This window comes from Clupea harengus, chromosome 9 (genome assembly GCF_900700415.2).
Source record: "Clupea harengus chromosome 9, Ch_v2.0.2, whole genome shotgun sequence".
NCBI lineage: Eukaryota > Metazoa > Chordata > Actinopteri > Clupeiformes > Clupeidae > Clupea > Clupea harengus.
In genome coordinates this window covers 27,651,991-27,670,121 of record NC_045160.1, presented here as the reverse complement: position 1 = coordinate 27,670,121, position 18,131 = coordinate 27,651,991, and the positions used below count along the sequence as shown (strand labels likewise).

Here is an 18,131-nt window from a genome sequence, read left to right as displayed (position 1 = left end):
GTAGTGTTCTAGTATCAAGATTGGCTACTTGATACAAACCCTTTAGTTAGTCTTACCTCTAGGGTGGGCTTTAGCCGCGACTGACCTACTCTTACCCTCGCCCTTAAATGTCTGCCCTGAACAGGGCTGTACTTCTTTTCTTTTATGATTTGGATTATCAGTGAATACCATACCGTCATTATCAATTAGAGGCATTTGTCTAGTCTCATTTACACTGTCTGCCTTGTGTACATAAACCATCACTTACTTATTAAAGATATATTTATTGTGGTACACAGTCTCCTCCACTCATTTCATTCCTTTGGAAGTAAGAACCGGAACACAGGGGAATAGTGACCTTGGTGAGGTTACATTACTAATACACAATTAGGCGCACTTTACGCATCTCCTCCTATAAAATATCGGGATGTTGAGTTGAATAAACCCCAAAAAGGACTGTATTGCTAGTTTAATGATTAAGTGACAATCGCCACAGGTTTGTCCGGTCAGAACAATAACGGATGCCAATGTTCCAATGAGGTCTGATTTATTGCACACACACACGAAGTGAAGACATGAAGTGGTTGATGAATGATGCCCGTGAATATAATTATCCCGTGTAAAGGGACTTATATCCACATTTGAATCCGTGGTTTGAACCGTGGTTTCTATTAACAATACAAATGACAAATATATACAATTAAATACAATAAAGATGATATATACAACAAGAATGAATATAGTATACATGATGGATATAACGGCAATGATCTGAACATGGATATGTTACTTTAACACCGTGCCGCGTAACGGTGAACATTCCATTATCTCTGTTACTAACATTCACGTGAATTAGCAGTAACGGAGTGAAATACACAAGACAGTGAATGATTAATATCCTAAATGACTAACAGATATTATCTACCCTAATATTAACAGACTAACTCGCTAAATCACACATATACTATGTACAAACACTCACATTCACAAAGACGCACGGCAAGACGAACGTGAATGTCCTTGATAACAGAATTGTCCGTTAACTCCTTGATGATAAGGCTCCTCTCCAGCTTCTATTGACCCACACACTGGCCAGCGGTGGGTCAGGCTTATATAGGGGAGCTGAGGGGGAGCTTTGAAACAGTTGAGTTTGACCAAATGGTCAGTGAAATTCCACTGTGCACGAGCCCCACGGAACTCTGGGATCAAATTATAGGATGACCCTTCATGGACCCCAGGTCCCGTGAGTGGCCGGCACAGCGGGGGTGCACAGCTGGGTGCAACTGGTGGCCTTTTTAACACCTCCCATCTCTTTGCGACGAACACCCACTTTCCCTTATACCCTCCCAGCAGCGGTAATCTGCGCTTTTACTCAGGTGCGCCTCCTTTGGAAATACGGTTTTATGTCTTTACCCGCTATTTTACGCCTGAAATGGGCGCAATCCTGTTAGTAAATGAGGCCCAGAGACTTTACAGATGGTTTGTTGAAAATCAAGTTCAGTGAATAACCTAACCCTAACCTTAACAATTCACAGAGTTTCAACAGATAGTCTGTTTATAATCTGAGCATCTGTAGGTGGTCTATAGGGGACCATCCAAATAAGGTGTGACCCATAATTCTTTAAAAAAAATCAGCAAACTCTAAGTTGTGTGTGCTCCATCTCTAAATGTTTCTATATGCCTTATCAGTATTCCTTTTTAAACACAGAGAAACATTAATAAAAGTCCTGGCTCATGTTGCACAGAATCCTTATCGCTAGATTTAGAATCTTTAGAAAGCTCTAGAACTTAAACTTTAACTTAAATATCTTATCTCAGGACTTTAGTTTCCTGACCTATCCACTTGAAAGGGAAGAGAAACACAAGGTTGCAAGGTTCAGTCAGCCCTGAACACGTAAATTCAGAAAAACATACCTTCCAACCTCTCTCTCTTGCGGAGGTGATTATTTAAAGGTCAGGATGCTACATCTCTCCTATAATTGTGGCTCCAATCATGTGGCTGCAAGCTAAATAAGTTGCATTGTTCATGCCTAGTATAAAGGACAGATGATACGCAATAAGACAATATAATTGGGTCATAATGTCTCTGTTTACCCATTTGAAGGAATGTAACCTGCCAGCTATGTTAATGTCTAAAACCTCCAAACCACCTGATTTAACAGAGTTCAAAGTTTGGTTATGTGATTGAGCTCCACTGGCTGCCAGTAGCTGCTCGCATTAAGTTCAAGTCACTTATGCTTGCCTACAGAGTGCTTGCTGGTTCTGCTCCCACCTACCTAAATGCTCTTGTAAGGGCAAATGTTACACCCAGGACGCTGCGCTCGTCTAGTGAGCGTCGTTTGGCACTGCCATCTGTGCAAGCACGGCAATCCAGACTATTCTCATCTGTAGTTCCATGTTGGTGGAACGAACTGCCTAGTACTACCAGAGCAGGGGCATCCCTCTCTACCTTCAAGAAGCTTTTGAAGACCCAGCTCTTCAGAGAGCACCTCCCTTCCTAACTGGCACCTTGACAAGTGCTTAACCTGCACTTCAGCAGTTACATTCCTGCGCTTCTTTTTCTTTCTATGTCGTTTTCCTATTTCTTATGTAAAGTAGTATTTATTGTTACACCAGGTTTTTTTATTGCTCTTAGCTTGAGTGTTCTCTCCCTTGTAAGTCGCTTTGGACAAAAGCGTCTGCTAAATGACTGGAAAAATTATGTTTTCGTCACCTTGTTAATGTGAGACTTGAAGCTTAAATCTGAATCTAAAATAACACCAAGACTTGTAACCTCCGATTTAATCAAGGGAGTTAATTTCCCCAGATTATTAAACAGAATTTCTCTTTTTGTTTTAGGGCCGACTAGTAGGATCTCAATTTTGTCCTCGTTAACTTTAAGAAATTATTGCTCATCCACTTATTTATCGCCAAAAGACAGGTAGTAATGGAGTTTATTGCTGCAGCATCATTTAGATCAGCAGAGATGTACAGTTGCGTGTCATCAGCATAACTATGGAAACATACATTGTGTTCTCTAATGATATCCCAAAGTGGCAGCATGTACAGTGAGAATAATAATGGTCCAGCTCCCTTGTGCAACCCCAAAGCAGATGTCATGTGTCTTAGAGACATGATCTCCAAGCCTGACATAAAACTTTCTCCCTTTGATGTATGTTCTGAACCAGTTTAATACAGAGTCAGAAAGCCCAACTAACTTTTCAAGACGATGAATTAGGATGTCATGATCAATAGTATCAAATGCTGCACTTAGGTCTAAGAGGACCAGGATTGAGACCTTATTTGTATCCTAATTTAGTCTGAGGTCGCTGATTACTTTAGTAAGAGCAGTTTCAGTGCTGTGGCATGTTCTAAAGCCTGATTGAAATTTCTCCAGGATATTGTTTTCTTTGAGAAAGGAGTTTATTTGCACTGAAACTATCTTTTCAAGTACTTTACTAATGAATGGAAGATTGGAAATCGGCCTATAGTTGATCAGTGCATTACCATCTAGGTTGGGTTTGTTAGTAAGGGTTTTACAACAGCTGTTTTTGAAGGCATCTGGGAAGATGCCAGTTTGAAGAGATGTATTTATAATCTTCAGGACATGACTTGAAACACTGTCGAAGACCCACTTAAAAAATGCTGTAGGTACAGGGTCAATACATGAGGTGGAGGAATTGCACTCAGTGACAGTCTTACAAAGATCCACCAATGTGTTATAGGGGTTCTCCCCTTGTTTTAAAAGCTTGCTTTTTTTACCCAGATGTAAAAAAGCATGTCACTCAACACAGTCACAACTCTGCTGAGTGTATATGTAGTGCTCTGCAAGTTGGGGCTTGCATATAGTAGATGCAAATCTTCACGAAGAAGCCCTCCAAAGTCTGGGAAACTGTATTCTTCTTGAGGCAGACTCTTACAACTCAGCATGGTCGCAGTTCACTACTCTAAGCTACTATTTCTACAGAGGGCCGATTTAAAATGAATTTGATTTTCTGCACAGATTAAATAACTGTGTGTAAAGTGAAAGGAAACAAAGGGTACATTGCTGAAGGGTACATGTAAAAGCAGAAACTTAAGCCCTCCAATTCATGTTTTGAGGACATATTTATTTAAAGGTCAGTGGGAGAGGGAGGAATTGCTCTGAACATGTAACTGCAAGGTATAGCCATGGTCTTTGCCCTTTAAAGGTGAGACGACGCTCAAGCGAGGTTGATGGGCTCTTTTTAGGTTACCCTTGCCTGTGCTCACTTGTTTACATGGAGTTTAACGCACCGGCTATGTGAGCAAAATCCCGCTTAGGAGAGCCTGCTAAATCCTCTCAGTGTGTGTGAACACAAGATGTGAGTGAATCCTGTGCTACGTGTGAATGAAAGTTATATTGTATCTAATTCAGGTAGATGAGTCCCACTGAGGCCCTTGCTGGAGGTGAGGTGTGTGCCTCGTTCAGATGGCTCAAGGGTTTTCATCAGAACACCGGAATCAGCTGCAGGCTCTCAGTCCTGTCACACACAGATCCACTGAGGCTGATTTGTTGTTTTCTTCACCCTTGGATTGAAATCATCACATGAATGTCAGTCATTGTGTGTTTGCCAGTGAACGTGCTGAAACTTAGATCACAGCCAGCGGGGGGTTGCCTCATGGCGATATCCCTCACATCGTTTGGGACCTGATGCACTTGTGGGCTGGCCAGGGGCAGGGGAGGGGGAGTCAGGTGGGAGGGGGAGTCGGGTTACAGGAGCTGAAGCGTCTGTGTGCAGAGGATAAAAAGCCCCTCGCAGTGCCGTCTCAACACTCACTTCTCTCCCGTCAGAGCCAGAGTACCCTTCCAGCCTCTTCATCATGGCAACACTCTTCGCCAGCCGTTCCTCCTCCGGTGGAGGTGGATTCTCCGCAGGCTCCTCCCGGCTCTCCATGTCGGCAGGGGGCGGTGGCCGCATGATGAGGGCCGGCAGCGTGTGCGGTGGTGCCAGCGGTTCCGGGGTGCGCATCTCCAGCGCCTCCGGTCTGGGTGGCGCAGCTGGATTCGGCGGAGGTGGTGCCGGGTTTGGAGGTGGTGCCGGGTTCGGCGGCGGAGCGGGGTCTGGTGGCTTCAGCATGTCTGCCGCCGCGGAGGGAGGCGTCATTGGCAACGAGAAGTTCACCATGCAGAACCTCAACGAACGTCTGGCTAACTACTTGGTCAAGGTGCAGACCCTGGAGAAGGCCAACGCAGAGCTGGAGCTGAAGATCAGACAGTTTCTGGAGAGTAGGACATCTCCTTCTGGCCACAACTACGCCAGCTTCATGGTCTCCATCAGTGACCTCCAGGCCCAGGTGAGCTTCTCAAATTAGCCTCCATCTGCAGCAGAGAGATAGCACTGAGTAATCTGAACAGTGAAGCCCATGGCAGTGTCTCATGGAACATGGAGTTCACACTGTGCTTTGCTCTCATGCTGAACTTGTGATATTCAAACCAATAAGGGTCACTTCCCTTGCAATAGATAGATAGATAGATAGATAGATAGATGGATACTTTATTAATCCCGAGGGAAATTTAGGTCATCCATAGTAGCTTACTCACAGACATACATACATACACTGTGAGCTTACTCACAGACATACATACATACACTCACATTCACATAGGGGGAACATGTTCACAGGGAGTGGGGTGTTTACAGATACAGGAATGGATCTGACCCTATGGTACATTGTGCATAGATTGGTAAAGTTTTGATGTCCACGAATAGCAGTTCCTTAAGTAAATGTAAGTGATGCATTTGTTTGTGTGTTTCCTGATGTGTTCAGATCCAGGGTGCCATTCAGCTGAAGGGTTCTGTACACCTGGCCATCGACAACGCCAGCCTCGCCATGGACGACTTCAGAGTCAAGTAGGTTTGCGCCCAAGAACATACAAATTCTGTTGCTAGGTTTAAAGACAGAAATGCTGTTGCTAGGTTTACTCCAAAAGAAAGAAAACCTGTTTCTAGGTTTACTCCAAAAGATAGAAATCCTACTGCTAGGTTTACTCCAAAAGTTTCAAGATAGATATGACCATTTTGGCGTGGAAATTGTTTTTAATAGCATCTGTGCATTGCAGCAGCCATTAAGATATTTGTAATCTTTCACCTGTAATCTGAATCCACTGCATGCCAAGTTCAATAGAGTTTAGAAACAGCACAAAAAAACACTGTCTTGGCTACACCATTCCAGTTAAACAGCTTATTTGTCAATGAATTAAAATTTAATGTGTGTAAAATATTACATAAAAATGATTCAGCCTGATTTGTGTTGCCTATGCCATCAAATGGTGTGTGTAAACTACCCTAACTTTCCACTGTTCTACTCTGGAAGTTCTTAATAGAAAGTTGAGCTGAAGCTTTTTTTTTTTGCAGAATGCATTTAAACTTTTCCCCTCATGAGTTGGGTATGTATCGCACATGTTTTGTTTGTTGATTATCCCATCAATTGCCATCTCTGTAAGGTATGAGACAGAGTTGACCATGAGGCAGTCAGTGGAGGCAGACATCGCCGGGCTGAAGAGGGTGCTGGATGAGCTGAACTACTCTAGGACCGACATCGCCATGCAGATCACCGGCCTGCAAGAAGAGCTTATCTACCTCAAGAAGAACCACGAGGAGGTGAGAACTGCTAACAGGAACAAAACTAATCCACAGGAATTAAGTTCTTATCTTACTCAAGAAGGGCCACGAGGAAGTCTGGATGCCCGAACCCAAACTGCTATGAGGCCTTAGGGCACAAACAAGACTGTCTTTCTGTTTTAGCATGCTGTGCAGAGCAGGTGGCAGGGAACAGATTAGACATAGTTTCCATGCCACTCTGTAATGCACCCTCCCCGGGCATACGTGTAGGTCTCTCATTCACGTACTTACACAGTGACTTACAGTTCATGCACTGGCAGAAGTGGCTTCAGGTGAGCCTTGGTACAGTCTTGAAAGGAGTGACGCAACTAGTGCACATCGTTGTGAGTTTCTTTGTGTGACACTGTCTGTCTCACATTAGCACAGTGTTAATCCTGGGTGTAAAGAAACCTACATTCCAATTTTTAAGACAATTTTTTCTGTCTTAGGAGCTGTTGTCCCTGCGCGCCCAGGTGACCGGCCAGGTCAACGTAGAGGTGGACGCTGCACCTCAGGAGGACCTCACCAAGGTCATGGCAGATATCCGTGAACACTACGAGGCCGTCTCATCCAAGAACCAGAGGGACCTTGAGTCTTGGTTCCAGTCTAAGGTAGATGACATACACATAAACGCACGCACATACACATATACAGTTACACCCCATGAGAGCACACACACAAGCACAAACACACACACACACAAACACACACACACACACCACCACGCACGCACGCACGCACGCACGCACACACACACTCATACACACACACACTCATACACACACACACACACTCATCAGTCAAGCACAGGCTGTTACAGATTACATTTCTTGCCAAATCAGATCTTGCTATATCAGCATAGAGAACTATGCATTCATAAACCTCCGCTCAATTCAATATTATTTATGTATATAGCGCCAAAACAATAAAATTGTCTCAGGGTGCTTCAAAGTTCTCTACTCCAATGGTGACCTGTTTTCTGATATTGTGTAATAAATGAGTTAAAGTCCTTTCTCACATACTCTGTTCTCTTTTTGCTCCTCTTTTACAGTCAGAGATCATAAACAAGGAGGTCGTTACGAGCACAGAGACCCTTCAGACCAGCAGGTCCGAGATCAACACTGTGAAGAGCTCAGTTCAGTCCCTGGAAATCGAACTTCAGTCTCTAATGAGCATGGTGAGGCTACCCATCAGCTCTGAAACACAGAACCATTGCACACAGTCACATGTCAACTCTGTTACATGTTGTCTCATTGGAGATGGCAAGTCAGACCATGCAGTAAATCAGTAACAATTTCAAGGGAATCCTACTGTGTCCCACCACTGCAAAACCTTGAACTTCCACCTCACTGCTGTTTAAATCAATGTAGTTCATGACATTGTTGTTGCTGGCCACTTGCTCGACTTTCTTCTGCCATGGAAACACTTCTTTCATTTTTTTAAATATACCTGCGATACACCAGTAAACACTAGTTTAAAAAAAAGAAGTAAAAATGTTACTCTAATACCAACTCTCCTCACTCCCAAATCCTTACAGAAAGCATCGCTGGAGGGCACGTTGTCAGAGACGCAGTCACGCTACTCCGGCATGCTCTCAGGCTACCAGATGCAGGTAGGCAGCCTGGAAGGTCAGCTGGTTCATCTCCGCGGGGACCTGGAACGCCAGGGACAAGAGTACTCCATGCTCCTGGACATTAAGACCAGACTGGAGATGGAGATCGCAGAATACAGAAGACTTATGGACGGAGGGGCGATTGCAAGTGAAAGTGAAAGGTATGCTAATAATTTATCAGCTATCGGCGAATTCACCAGTAACTCCACAACATGAATTAATAAAATCTGAGGGGAAAATGAAAGAAATATATAAAATTGGCAAGAACAAAATAAAGATCTGGGATGATTTTTGTCAGAAAAAGTCCTCATAAACTGTGACGTCACACCATGTCAGCATTGCACAGATGAGAGACTAAATGTCAATTGTCTTCTCTTTTTCTCTTACAGCAGCATGTCAACCTCATCCTCTTCCACCACCACCACCATCACTAAGGTCATCACCGTCGTGGAGGAGGTGGTCGACGGGGTGGTGTTGTCATCTTCCTCTTCCTCATAAGCTCAAGCCATCCTAAACTAAACCATCTACACATAGCACAACTGACAGCTGTCTGCTCTGGGACTGATCTGGCCCAACTTCGATGTGGGTCCCACGGGTCCAAACCCGATGAGAACCTCATCATCTCCAGAGCCAGCCTCTGTCACGAGCAGAAGCCCCTGCTTGAGGGGAGAATCCACCTCCATGTTTGAAGTCCGGTACAATGAGAGCCTCTCTCAGTGTGTGAGACAATAAAAAAAAGGATGAATAGCACTGTAAACGTGTGTGTAATTCTTTCAAACTCATGCACAGATACGATGCACAAAGGTGCAAGCGTACTATCACATACAGAAAATAGGAAATGCTCAGATATCTACACTGGAAGTGTAAAACTGTAAGCACCTACAGTAAAAAAGGCTGCAAAACAAAGCTGCACAGACCAACTAAAGTCCATGGCACTACTAAGTATGAATGACAACTATGTATGAATGACAATAACACAATATTAGGTTTTTGCTCAATAATTAACCTTGATGACCAATATTTGTAATCGTTAAAACATGCCACCTGGTTTAAGTAATGTACCTATGAACCCTTGCAATGCCACATTAAATCATCTATAATCTTGCCCATACAGTATTATTGTCAGACCCACACCCCGCAGCTGACCCGGACCCTGCTGCCACAGCTGCCGACCAAGATCCTCCAGCATCCGTTTCCGATGCAGGCCCATCAGCACCCTCTGCCGACGCCGGTCCAGCAGCACCTCCTGATGGCGTCGCTGCTGAGGGCTCTGCTGTCCCTGTTCCAAGCGCCCCTGTCCCGAGCGCCCCTGTCCCGAGAGCCCCTGTCCCGAGCGTCCCAGGCGCCCCTGTCCCGAGCGTTCCAGGCGCCCCTGTCCCGAGCGCCCCTGTCCCGAGCGCCCCTGTCCCGAGCGTCCCAGGTGCTCCTGTCCCGAGCGTCCCAGGCGCCCCTGTCCCAAGCGTCCCAGGCGCCCCTGTCCCGAGCGTCCCAGGCACCCCTGTTCCGAGCGTCTCAGGCGCCCTTGTCCCAAGCGTCTCAGGCGTTCCTGTCCCAAGCATTCAAGGTGTTCCTGCGCCAGGTGTCACAGGTGTCCCTGTCCCAGTTCCCTTTGACGTCTGGTCCCTTCCAGTCCCCAACCTTCCTGCACCCTTAGTCCCTTTGCCGCTTCTGGCTCAAGCACCAGCAGCACCCTCTGCCGACCCGGACCCCCCAGCATCCGTTCCCGATGCTAACCCAGCAGCGGGCGTGAATAACACCGCTGAGGGGGGCAAGGTTCGTAGAGACAATGCTCGCGCTGAGGACGTCGCGAAGGGCGAAGCCAAGGAGGCTTCCACCACGACTACCCCAGCTACGGGTGCTGCAACCTCGGCCTTATCCCCGGTCGACGTCGTCCGAGGCTGGGTGGAGATTGGTTGCGGTCGCCTCGCTCCTGACAGAGCTCCCAGTCATCCGCCAGATCTTGGGCCTCTTGCTGGCCGTCCACCCGGCTGGCCACCAGACACTCCGCTCCCGATCGGCCGTCCAACCGGCCGCCCACCAGACATGTCACCCCTGATCGGCTGTCCACCAGGCACTACGTCCCTGTTCGGCCGTCCACCAGACATTCCGCTCCAGTTCGGCCCCGGCTGGAATGCCCGCCTTGCCCTTGACCCCTCCACCCACCCTGTGGGGAAGTTTATTTTTAAAATATTTTGATGTTAAGGGCCGTCTGGAATCCGGCCGTAAAAGGGGGGGTAATGTCAGGTTCCTGCGGAGCTCCGCTCCGGCCACGCCCCCTTCAGCTCACTAACTCTCCCAGCTGCACGCTCATCAGGTGCATTCAGGTCCCCAATCACACAAGCACATACAATTGTTCCACTCTCTCGCCTCACTCACCAGCACCACGCTCAGTCACCGGAGTACTGATCATTCACACCTGTATCCTCACTCACCTGCACAGCGTTTACACTCACCTGGTTCATAATCACCCACACCTGTCACAGCCCCTACATATACCTCACTCTCCCTTCACGTGGTGTCTGGTATCGCACTTCAACGGATAAACAACCTTGGATTTCCCGCGACCTGACTTTCATATGGATTACATTCGCTCCCGTCATAGTTTGTATAAGTTACATCTATCGCCTTAGTTCCCGTTTTGTGTATCATCCTAGTTATTGTTTAGTTAGTACCTTGCCGAGTGTGACTCGTGTTTTGTTTGCCACAGCAGCGTTTTCCTCAGTTCCCTCAGTTCCCAGCAGTGCTACGAGCCTGCGCCCCTCCGTGGGTTGTGACTGTTCATCGAGGATTAACCCCCTCAGCATCTCCGTGTCTGCATCAGCATCTCCGTGTCTGCAACCTGTTGTCTGTCCTGTGTGTTCCTGGCTGTCTCTGTCTGCAATAAACTCTGTTTCCAAGTATTCCTATCTCGGAGTCTGTTCGTTCCGTGACAATTATGGATTCAGAGGATCCATATCTGATTTGGGGCCTAATCCACCCCAAACCCAGGTTGTCATGGTGAAGCACTGGCCTGAAAATGGCAGGAGACTGTACCGCTTCCGTACATTCAGAACCTCAATTAGTATGTGAGACAATAGAGTAGAATTGAATGGAATAGAATAAATGTGTATATAGTTCAGAAGTGAGCGCAATTCTATAACTCATATAGACCAGTCAAACACGCAGTGGTAAGCAGAGGTTCCATCTTTATTCATGGCCGATGGTGGCATTCTGGACCAGGGAATCGTCCTCAGAGCAATCTCATGTATAGGTGCCCAAAACTCATTCTTTATACACACTCAGTTGCATTCTGTTAGCTACTCGATACCCATAAGAGTCATAGGCAGAGTTTTACAAACCTTTTCTAAGCAGAAACCATCTATTCCATGGAAAGTTCTGACTTGGGTTGCACCGCACAAAACATGTCCTAAAAAACTTGTATGTCCTATGCTCCAGTCCTCTGTCATTGTCCTTCTTTATATCCTGTGGTGTCAATTATTTGTGTCACTAACCATTTCTGCAGATGTATGGGTAAGGTATGTCAAATGCTGGCGCAGATCTGCCATTGGACTATCAGGTTCTGCACTCAAGTGGTTTCAACCTTTTTGGCAGGACTGAATATGTCTCACTGGGAAGATGCAAGTCTAGACTGCTCCCTGTCTCCTGTGGTGTTCCGCAAGAGTCGGTCCTCGGCCCCATCCTCTTCATTATTTACATGCTCCCCCTTGGTCGTGTCATCAGCAGACATGGGATGTCCTTCCACTGTTATGCCGATGACACACAGCTTTACATCAAAACTGCCCCAAGCCCCTCTGCTGCCATGTCATGTCTCACTGCCTGTCTTGGGGAGATAAAGGCATGGATGAGAAACAACTTTCTCCAGTTAAACAGTAGCAAAAGCGAAGCCCTTCTTGTTGGCACTCCACGCCAGGTTCAGTCATCCCCCATAACTCATCTCACCTTGACAGACCCTCATCTGACCTTTAATGAACATATAAAACATCTGTGCAAATCTGTGCAATCACATAACACCCATTTTACACTCACTACACTGGCTCCCTGTCTCATTCCGTATTGACTACAAAGTCCTACTACTCACCCATCAATGCATAAATGGTCATACACCCCCCTACCTACAGGAACTCATCACTCCCCAAACATCCAACCGTACCCTCAGATCCACAAACAGCTTGCTCCTCCGGGTCCCCAACACCAAGCTCCGCACCATGGGCGACCGGGCCTTTTGCTCGGCAGCACCGCGCCTGTGGAACAGCCTCCGTGACCACTTAAGGGCAACACAGACACTGGACTGTTTTAAGACTGGCCTAAAAACCTTTTTATTCAGGAAGGCGTTTCTTACCTTTTAAAACGTATTATTAGTAGTTTATTATAGGTTGTTTTTAACTATGTTCTTAACTGTGTTCTTAACTATGTTTTTGGCTAGGTTTTTAACTATGTTTTTTAACTATGTTATTAACTATGTTTTTTTTAGCTATGTTTTTAAATGATGTTTGTAAACTATGTTTGTAAACTATTTTATTAAACTATGTTATTAAACTATGTTTTTAACTATTTTCTTAACCATGTTTTTAACTATGTTCTTAACCATGTTTTTAACTATGTTTGTAAATTATGTTTTTAAATTGTGTTTTTAAAACTTTTTTTTTTTTAACTATGTTTTTTTTAACTATGTTGTTTTTTAAAGATGTTCTTAATTATGCTTTTAACTATGTTTTATTATAGGCTGTTTTAACTACGTATGTTTTTTTTAACTATGTTTTTACTGTAGCACTCTGAGATTCAGACGAATATAGAGTGAGCTATAAATTAAATGAATTATTAATTATTATTAAAAAGAAAACCCATCTTGACTCAGTACATTCATTTGTAAACCACAAAAATGATCTATAGTCTAAAGTCTATTGCCACCAATAAAACAGTAGGTAACAGAGTGGCTATAGGGACCTCTCTGATGGCCATGCTATGTCTATGTCCCACTAATGTATTTACATGATAAGTACATGTAACCTTCCTACATCCATATTGTGAAATCTAATAATTAGCTCGGTCTAAGCAACGCTACAAACATTGGGAATGTTACACGGAACTCTTCCATAATACTGATCATGTGACAAGTGCCTTGCGCCATAGATTAATAGTTATATATTGCCTGCATTAATTTATACTCTGCACCATGCTGAGACGGATTATTTGGAACAATGTTAATGTAGTTGTGTGTATTATATATATATATGTGTGTGTGTGTGTGTGTGTGTGTGTGTGGGCTATTTGCTATGCAAGGAATTGTGTTTTTTATGAACTGAACACTGGTCTGCAATAACATGGTAAGTGATGCCTGTCTAATAACCAATTATGCCACAATTGGCTTGATGGGCTTGAGAGGGGCTTTCATTTGGGATGCCTCCCTTCGCTCTATAAGTAGAGAGGGTAGACTGATTGTATTGTTTTGGCGTTATATACAATTGAATTTAACTGAATTGAATTTCGTGGCAATTGGACCCCACCGCTTAATGAAGACGTAGGCTAGTCTGAGTTGTTGTTGTGTGTGTTGTGTTCCTCTGTAGTCGGGAATCCCTTGGGGGTAGGAGCTGCACGTCACGACACCGACATCGGAGTGCCACTGCTCCTCCTGGTGGACGGAACTGCAAAGAACCGTTCTGTGCTTATATTCAGCAAATGCTAGCACCATCATCTTGAAATGAAGCTATATGCTAGGCAATTTAGCTTGAAATCAGTACAGCTACACTAATACTCTTACAATCCTTTCACAACCTTAAAAACACATTTTATTCACCAAGCACAATTGTTTTCTGTGCCATTTCTGTTTGTACACTTCCTATGCTATAGCTGGAAAATAAATGTGATACTGCATTAAAATGAACAAGTTGTTTTACCTTTCTGCACAAACACTGCCATGAAGAGGGAGCACTGAAGTAGGAAATACTTGTTGGCATATAGGGCACACCTGGGCAAGCCTGAGCCATGTTCTCCACCATGTTCTGTTATTTAAAATATGGTACAAATTCCCATTCAAAATGTTGTTACGAATAGATATGGAATCATCATCTTATATCGAACAACACTGCCGCCTATCATTTCACTGTCGAAAGCTAGTTAGTTAGCTAGCTCCATTGTTAATGTTTGGTACAGCTAACAGTAGCTAGCTAATTAACAAGAACCAAAGTAGTAAGATCATGTAATTACAATCACTCACAATCACAAATACAGCAATTACAATCACTTCTCTTAGCAAAGTTACACATTTTTTTAGCTAGCTAGCTGGCTTACTATCTCACTGTTAAGCGAGTAAGGCATTTTCAAGCAATTTTTACTTACTGTCGAAGGCACACCATCAGGAGGCGATCCTTGTCCAGCCATAGCTTTAAGAATCTGATAGCGCCCTAAATGCGGCAAAATCCTTGAACGCGCTGGCGTACAACCATCAAGGCAGAGGACAACACTGCCACCTACCGGATAGGATGGCACTGTCGAAAAGGGGGGGGGGGGGGGGGGGGGGGGGGGAGGCTTGCATTCGTGAATCAGAAAGCCATTTGTGTGTGGATCGCAAAAGACCGAAAAGAATGTCTCAAAATGACGTCGTAGGAAGAAGGATTGCACGCGTGTATTGGGCGATCCACAAATGCAGATTCAACACTTCACACGCGAATTGTAGATTTACAAATGACAGACCATGAGAAATGCACACACGAAATGTTAAGTATTTTTAAAAATTACAAACGATATATTTACGAATGGACATCTATGTGTACAAATCATGGCACATTTATGTAAATGCCAACTTACAAATCACGGGTAAGAATTTTGTTGTTGTGGATCGCAAAACACATTTGTAAATCGCGAAACATTTGTGGATCATGGTACTTGCATTTACGAATACTTGAGACATATCTCTCTCCATAGAGCTGCCAGACCTTCACAGACACACACAAGCCAGAGTAGAGGAAAGGGCAGGTAGTGCACTAGTAGTCCCTGTCCACTAGAGTGCAGTAGAGAGCAAACATGAAAGGAAATCATCTAAAGTAACTACATCGTTATCCTTGTGTGTGTGTGGTTTGTCTCAGGACTAGTTGTGTGTAAATAATGCAGCCTTTAAGTATGAGTAGCGTATGTGTGTTAATGTGTAAGTTTGAGAGAGATGGAGAGAGAGTAGGACAGAGTGGGTGGGCATTGTGTGTAGTGTTGCACACACACACACACACACACACACACTCAAACACACTCACACACTCAAACACAGCTTAATTTATCATAAATGTAAGAGATTGTACTTCATCTCATTGGTCTGAATTTTAAGAGGATATTGTTTCAGTGAACTCTCTCCACTAGACGAGGCGTTGGTTTGAGTCTTGCTGGTCATTACTGATAGATAGATAGATAGATAGATAGATAGAAAGATAGATTGATAGATTTATGTATTAATCTCGAGGGTTAATGTCCCAGGGTCCCTCTGATTGAAGGGGTCTGATTGCATGGATAGAGGGACGACTGTGTCCACCAGCCAAAGACACAAACACCCCCAGTCATGTAGTCTGTAGTCACTCTCTCTGGAACCTCTAGTCCCCCTACAGAGTCCTACTTGTCACACACACTTACATAGACACATGCAGACCCTCTCACGTAAATATAGACACATACACACAAATGGCAGATTCAGCAGATGTGCTTGTGATTACAGGTTTCCACTGGTGACCTGTGATGGAGCCGAAATAGACACGTATGGACATGAGTGTGTGTTTGTGTGCGTGCGTGCGTGCGTGCGTGCGTGCGTGCGTGCGTGCGTGCGTGCGTGCGTGCGTGCGTGCGTGAGTGTGTGTGTGTGTGTGAGTGTGTGTTTGTGTCAGTGATGATGACATTTGTTTATTTTACTTACACACCATCAGGCCACTGCTTTTGAAACTCTTCTTAGTGGAAGAAACACATTTGATCGCGTTCTACTTTATACATTACGGGTTCATCTTGTAATTTAAATGAAAATAGTAGGTCATGTGTTATCATGAATAACACCGTGGCAGTGATATATGTCCATCTTACAGCTGTGAAGTGTCTCACTGTTACACCCCCTCTGTTTGCACTAGCAGTAATATTGTATCAGAAATATTGCACTATCTGTAACTCCCACATTACATTTGTCTGAAGGTTAGTATAGGTTTACTAGGTTAGCATAGATTATTATATGTGTATTATATGTTATATGTATTTATGTTAGTATTATATGTTTAGGTTATAATAAGTTTAGCATACTGTATTGTATATTTATCTTGTAAATTTAGGAGGATTATTACATGTTATCATTATATGTATAGGTTATTAACACGTGTTTAACACATGTAAATTATGTTCAGAGTACTTGTTATGTTATACTATGCTATGTTATGTTATGGTAGGTTGTTATGCGGTGCGTTGTCCTTAGAATTTCAGTGCCCAGTCTGACCCTGTTTCATTCTGTGCATCTGACAATAAATACTTGTAACTTGACTTGTAACTTGTAACTCTCCAGTTGTTTTGCTTCAATTGTTTTATGTATATATATATATATATCATATGTACAATTCACTGTAAATAAAATATGAGTCATACATCTGATATGGTACTCACTATTGTTTAATGTATGGTGTCAGAGCTGTGTGGAGTGTGAGAGTATGACAGATGATGGTACATAACCCCTGTGGCCATTACTTTAGTATAAAACCATGTGGCCATCACCCCCTGCTTTGGATGAAATAATTAAACTGAAACTGGTACCTTATGTGTTGATGGTTATGGGTACCATTGTCAGAGCACTGATATAGAAGTGTGTCAGAAGTGTGACAAAAGTGTAACAGAAGTGTGACAGAACAGGACAGAAGTGTGACAGGACGTCTAAGCGCCCTGTAGGGTGAGCTGATGTAAAGAACACCTGCTAGCCACTCACAAACACACACACACACACACATACATACACACACAAACAAACACAAGCTACATGACATTATGCTAACTGTAGTTTCTCCAGTTTGCAGTTTTGATGACAAAGAGCAGAACATAAAAGTTCCACTCCTGAGTCTCCCATCACCTCACATATTAATCACCAATCCTTTACCCTTACCTTGCACTACACTTACATACACTGTCATTTTCAACTTACTGTTTGCACTAGCAGTAATATCAGAGCACTGATATAGAAGTTTGACAAAACTTCTGCCCTGTATGGTGTGCTGATGTAAAGAACACCTGCTAGTGTAACGACTCTCACTCTCGTGTGTATCAGTGACAGAGAATCGGACCAGGGGTTCTTCACAGTGGCTTTTATTACCTGCATTCACAATAGAAACAATTAATCCATAACATCTGCAAACGCGACAGCATACGTACGACTCCAACAGGGATAGACTAGCTCTAAGGTACGGGTAGCGCAAACGCCCAAACCTGCTGATAAACAAGCAGTCGCACAGCCTCATATTGAACCTTAGTGAATGCAGTATAGTATTTGGGACATTTCCAGGTTTCACACAGAACATCAAAAAAACATTGGATCACAATGGTACGTGAAATACAAATTTTGTTTGAATTCACTTAATCTAAAGTTAGGTTCATTTCAACTCTGTTACACCAGCCACTCACAAACAAGAATATTTCATTGCCATGCAATACTGTATTACAGACATAGATGTTTAAATATGCATTTTACTGCAAAATATATCCGGTATATTCTGTATTTACTTTGCATAAGTATAAATATGAACATTGCAGACATGTTCATGAGTATTGCATGTATGGGCGTAAAGTTATTAAACATTAAAGGTATTAAACACACCAGGCCCCTTAGCATGTCTTGTTACTGGCGACATTGGGATGGATGCATGAGCATTGCTCTGTATTTCAGGATATGGGTGAGTGGACCTCTTCACATGAAAGCTGAAGGGCGTGATCCAGTGACG

The 18,131-nt window shown here is 43.9% G+C and overlaps 1 protein-coding gene across 1 annotated transcript; it reads left to right on the top strand.

Annotated features, from left to right (window-relative positions):
• The first annotated feature begins 4,860 nt into the window (after positions 1 to 4,860).
• Positions 4,861 to 8,948, top strand: LOC105892211 (keratin, type I cytoskeletal 13-like). Its single transcript, XM_031574048.2, has 7 exons — positions 4,861 to 5,274; positions 5,749 to 5,831; positions 6,425 to 6,581; positions 7,031 to 7,192; positions 7,633 to 7,758; positions 8,119 to 8,354; positions 8,583 to 8,948. The coding sequence occupies exons 1-7, from the start codon at positions 4,873 to 4,875 to the stop codon at positions 8,689 to 8,691; spliced, it is 1,275 nt and encodes a 424-aa protein (XP_031429908.1). The 5' UTR covers positions 4,861 to 4,872; the 3' UTR covers positions 8,692 to 8,948.
• Positions 8,949 to 18,131: the final 9,183 nt, after the last annotated feature.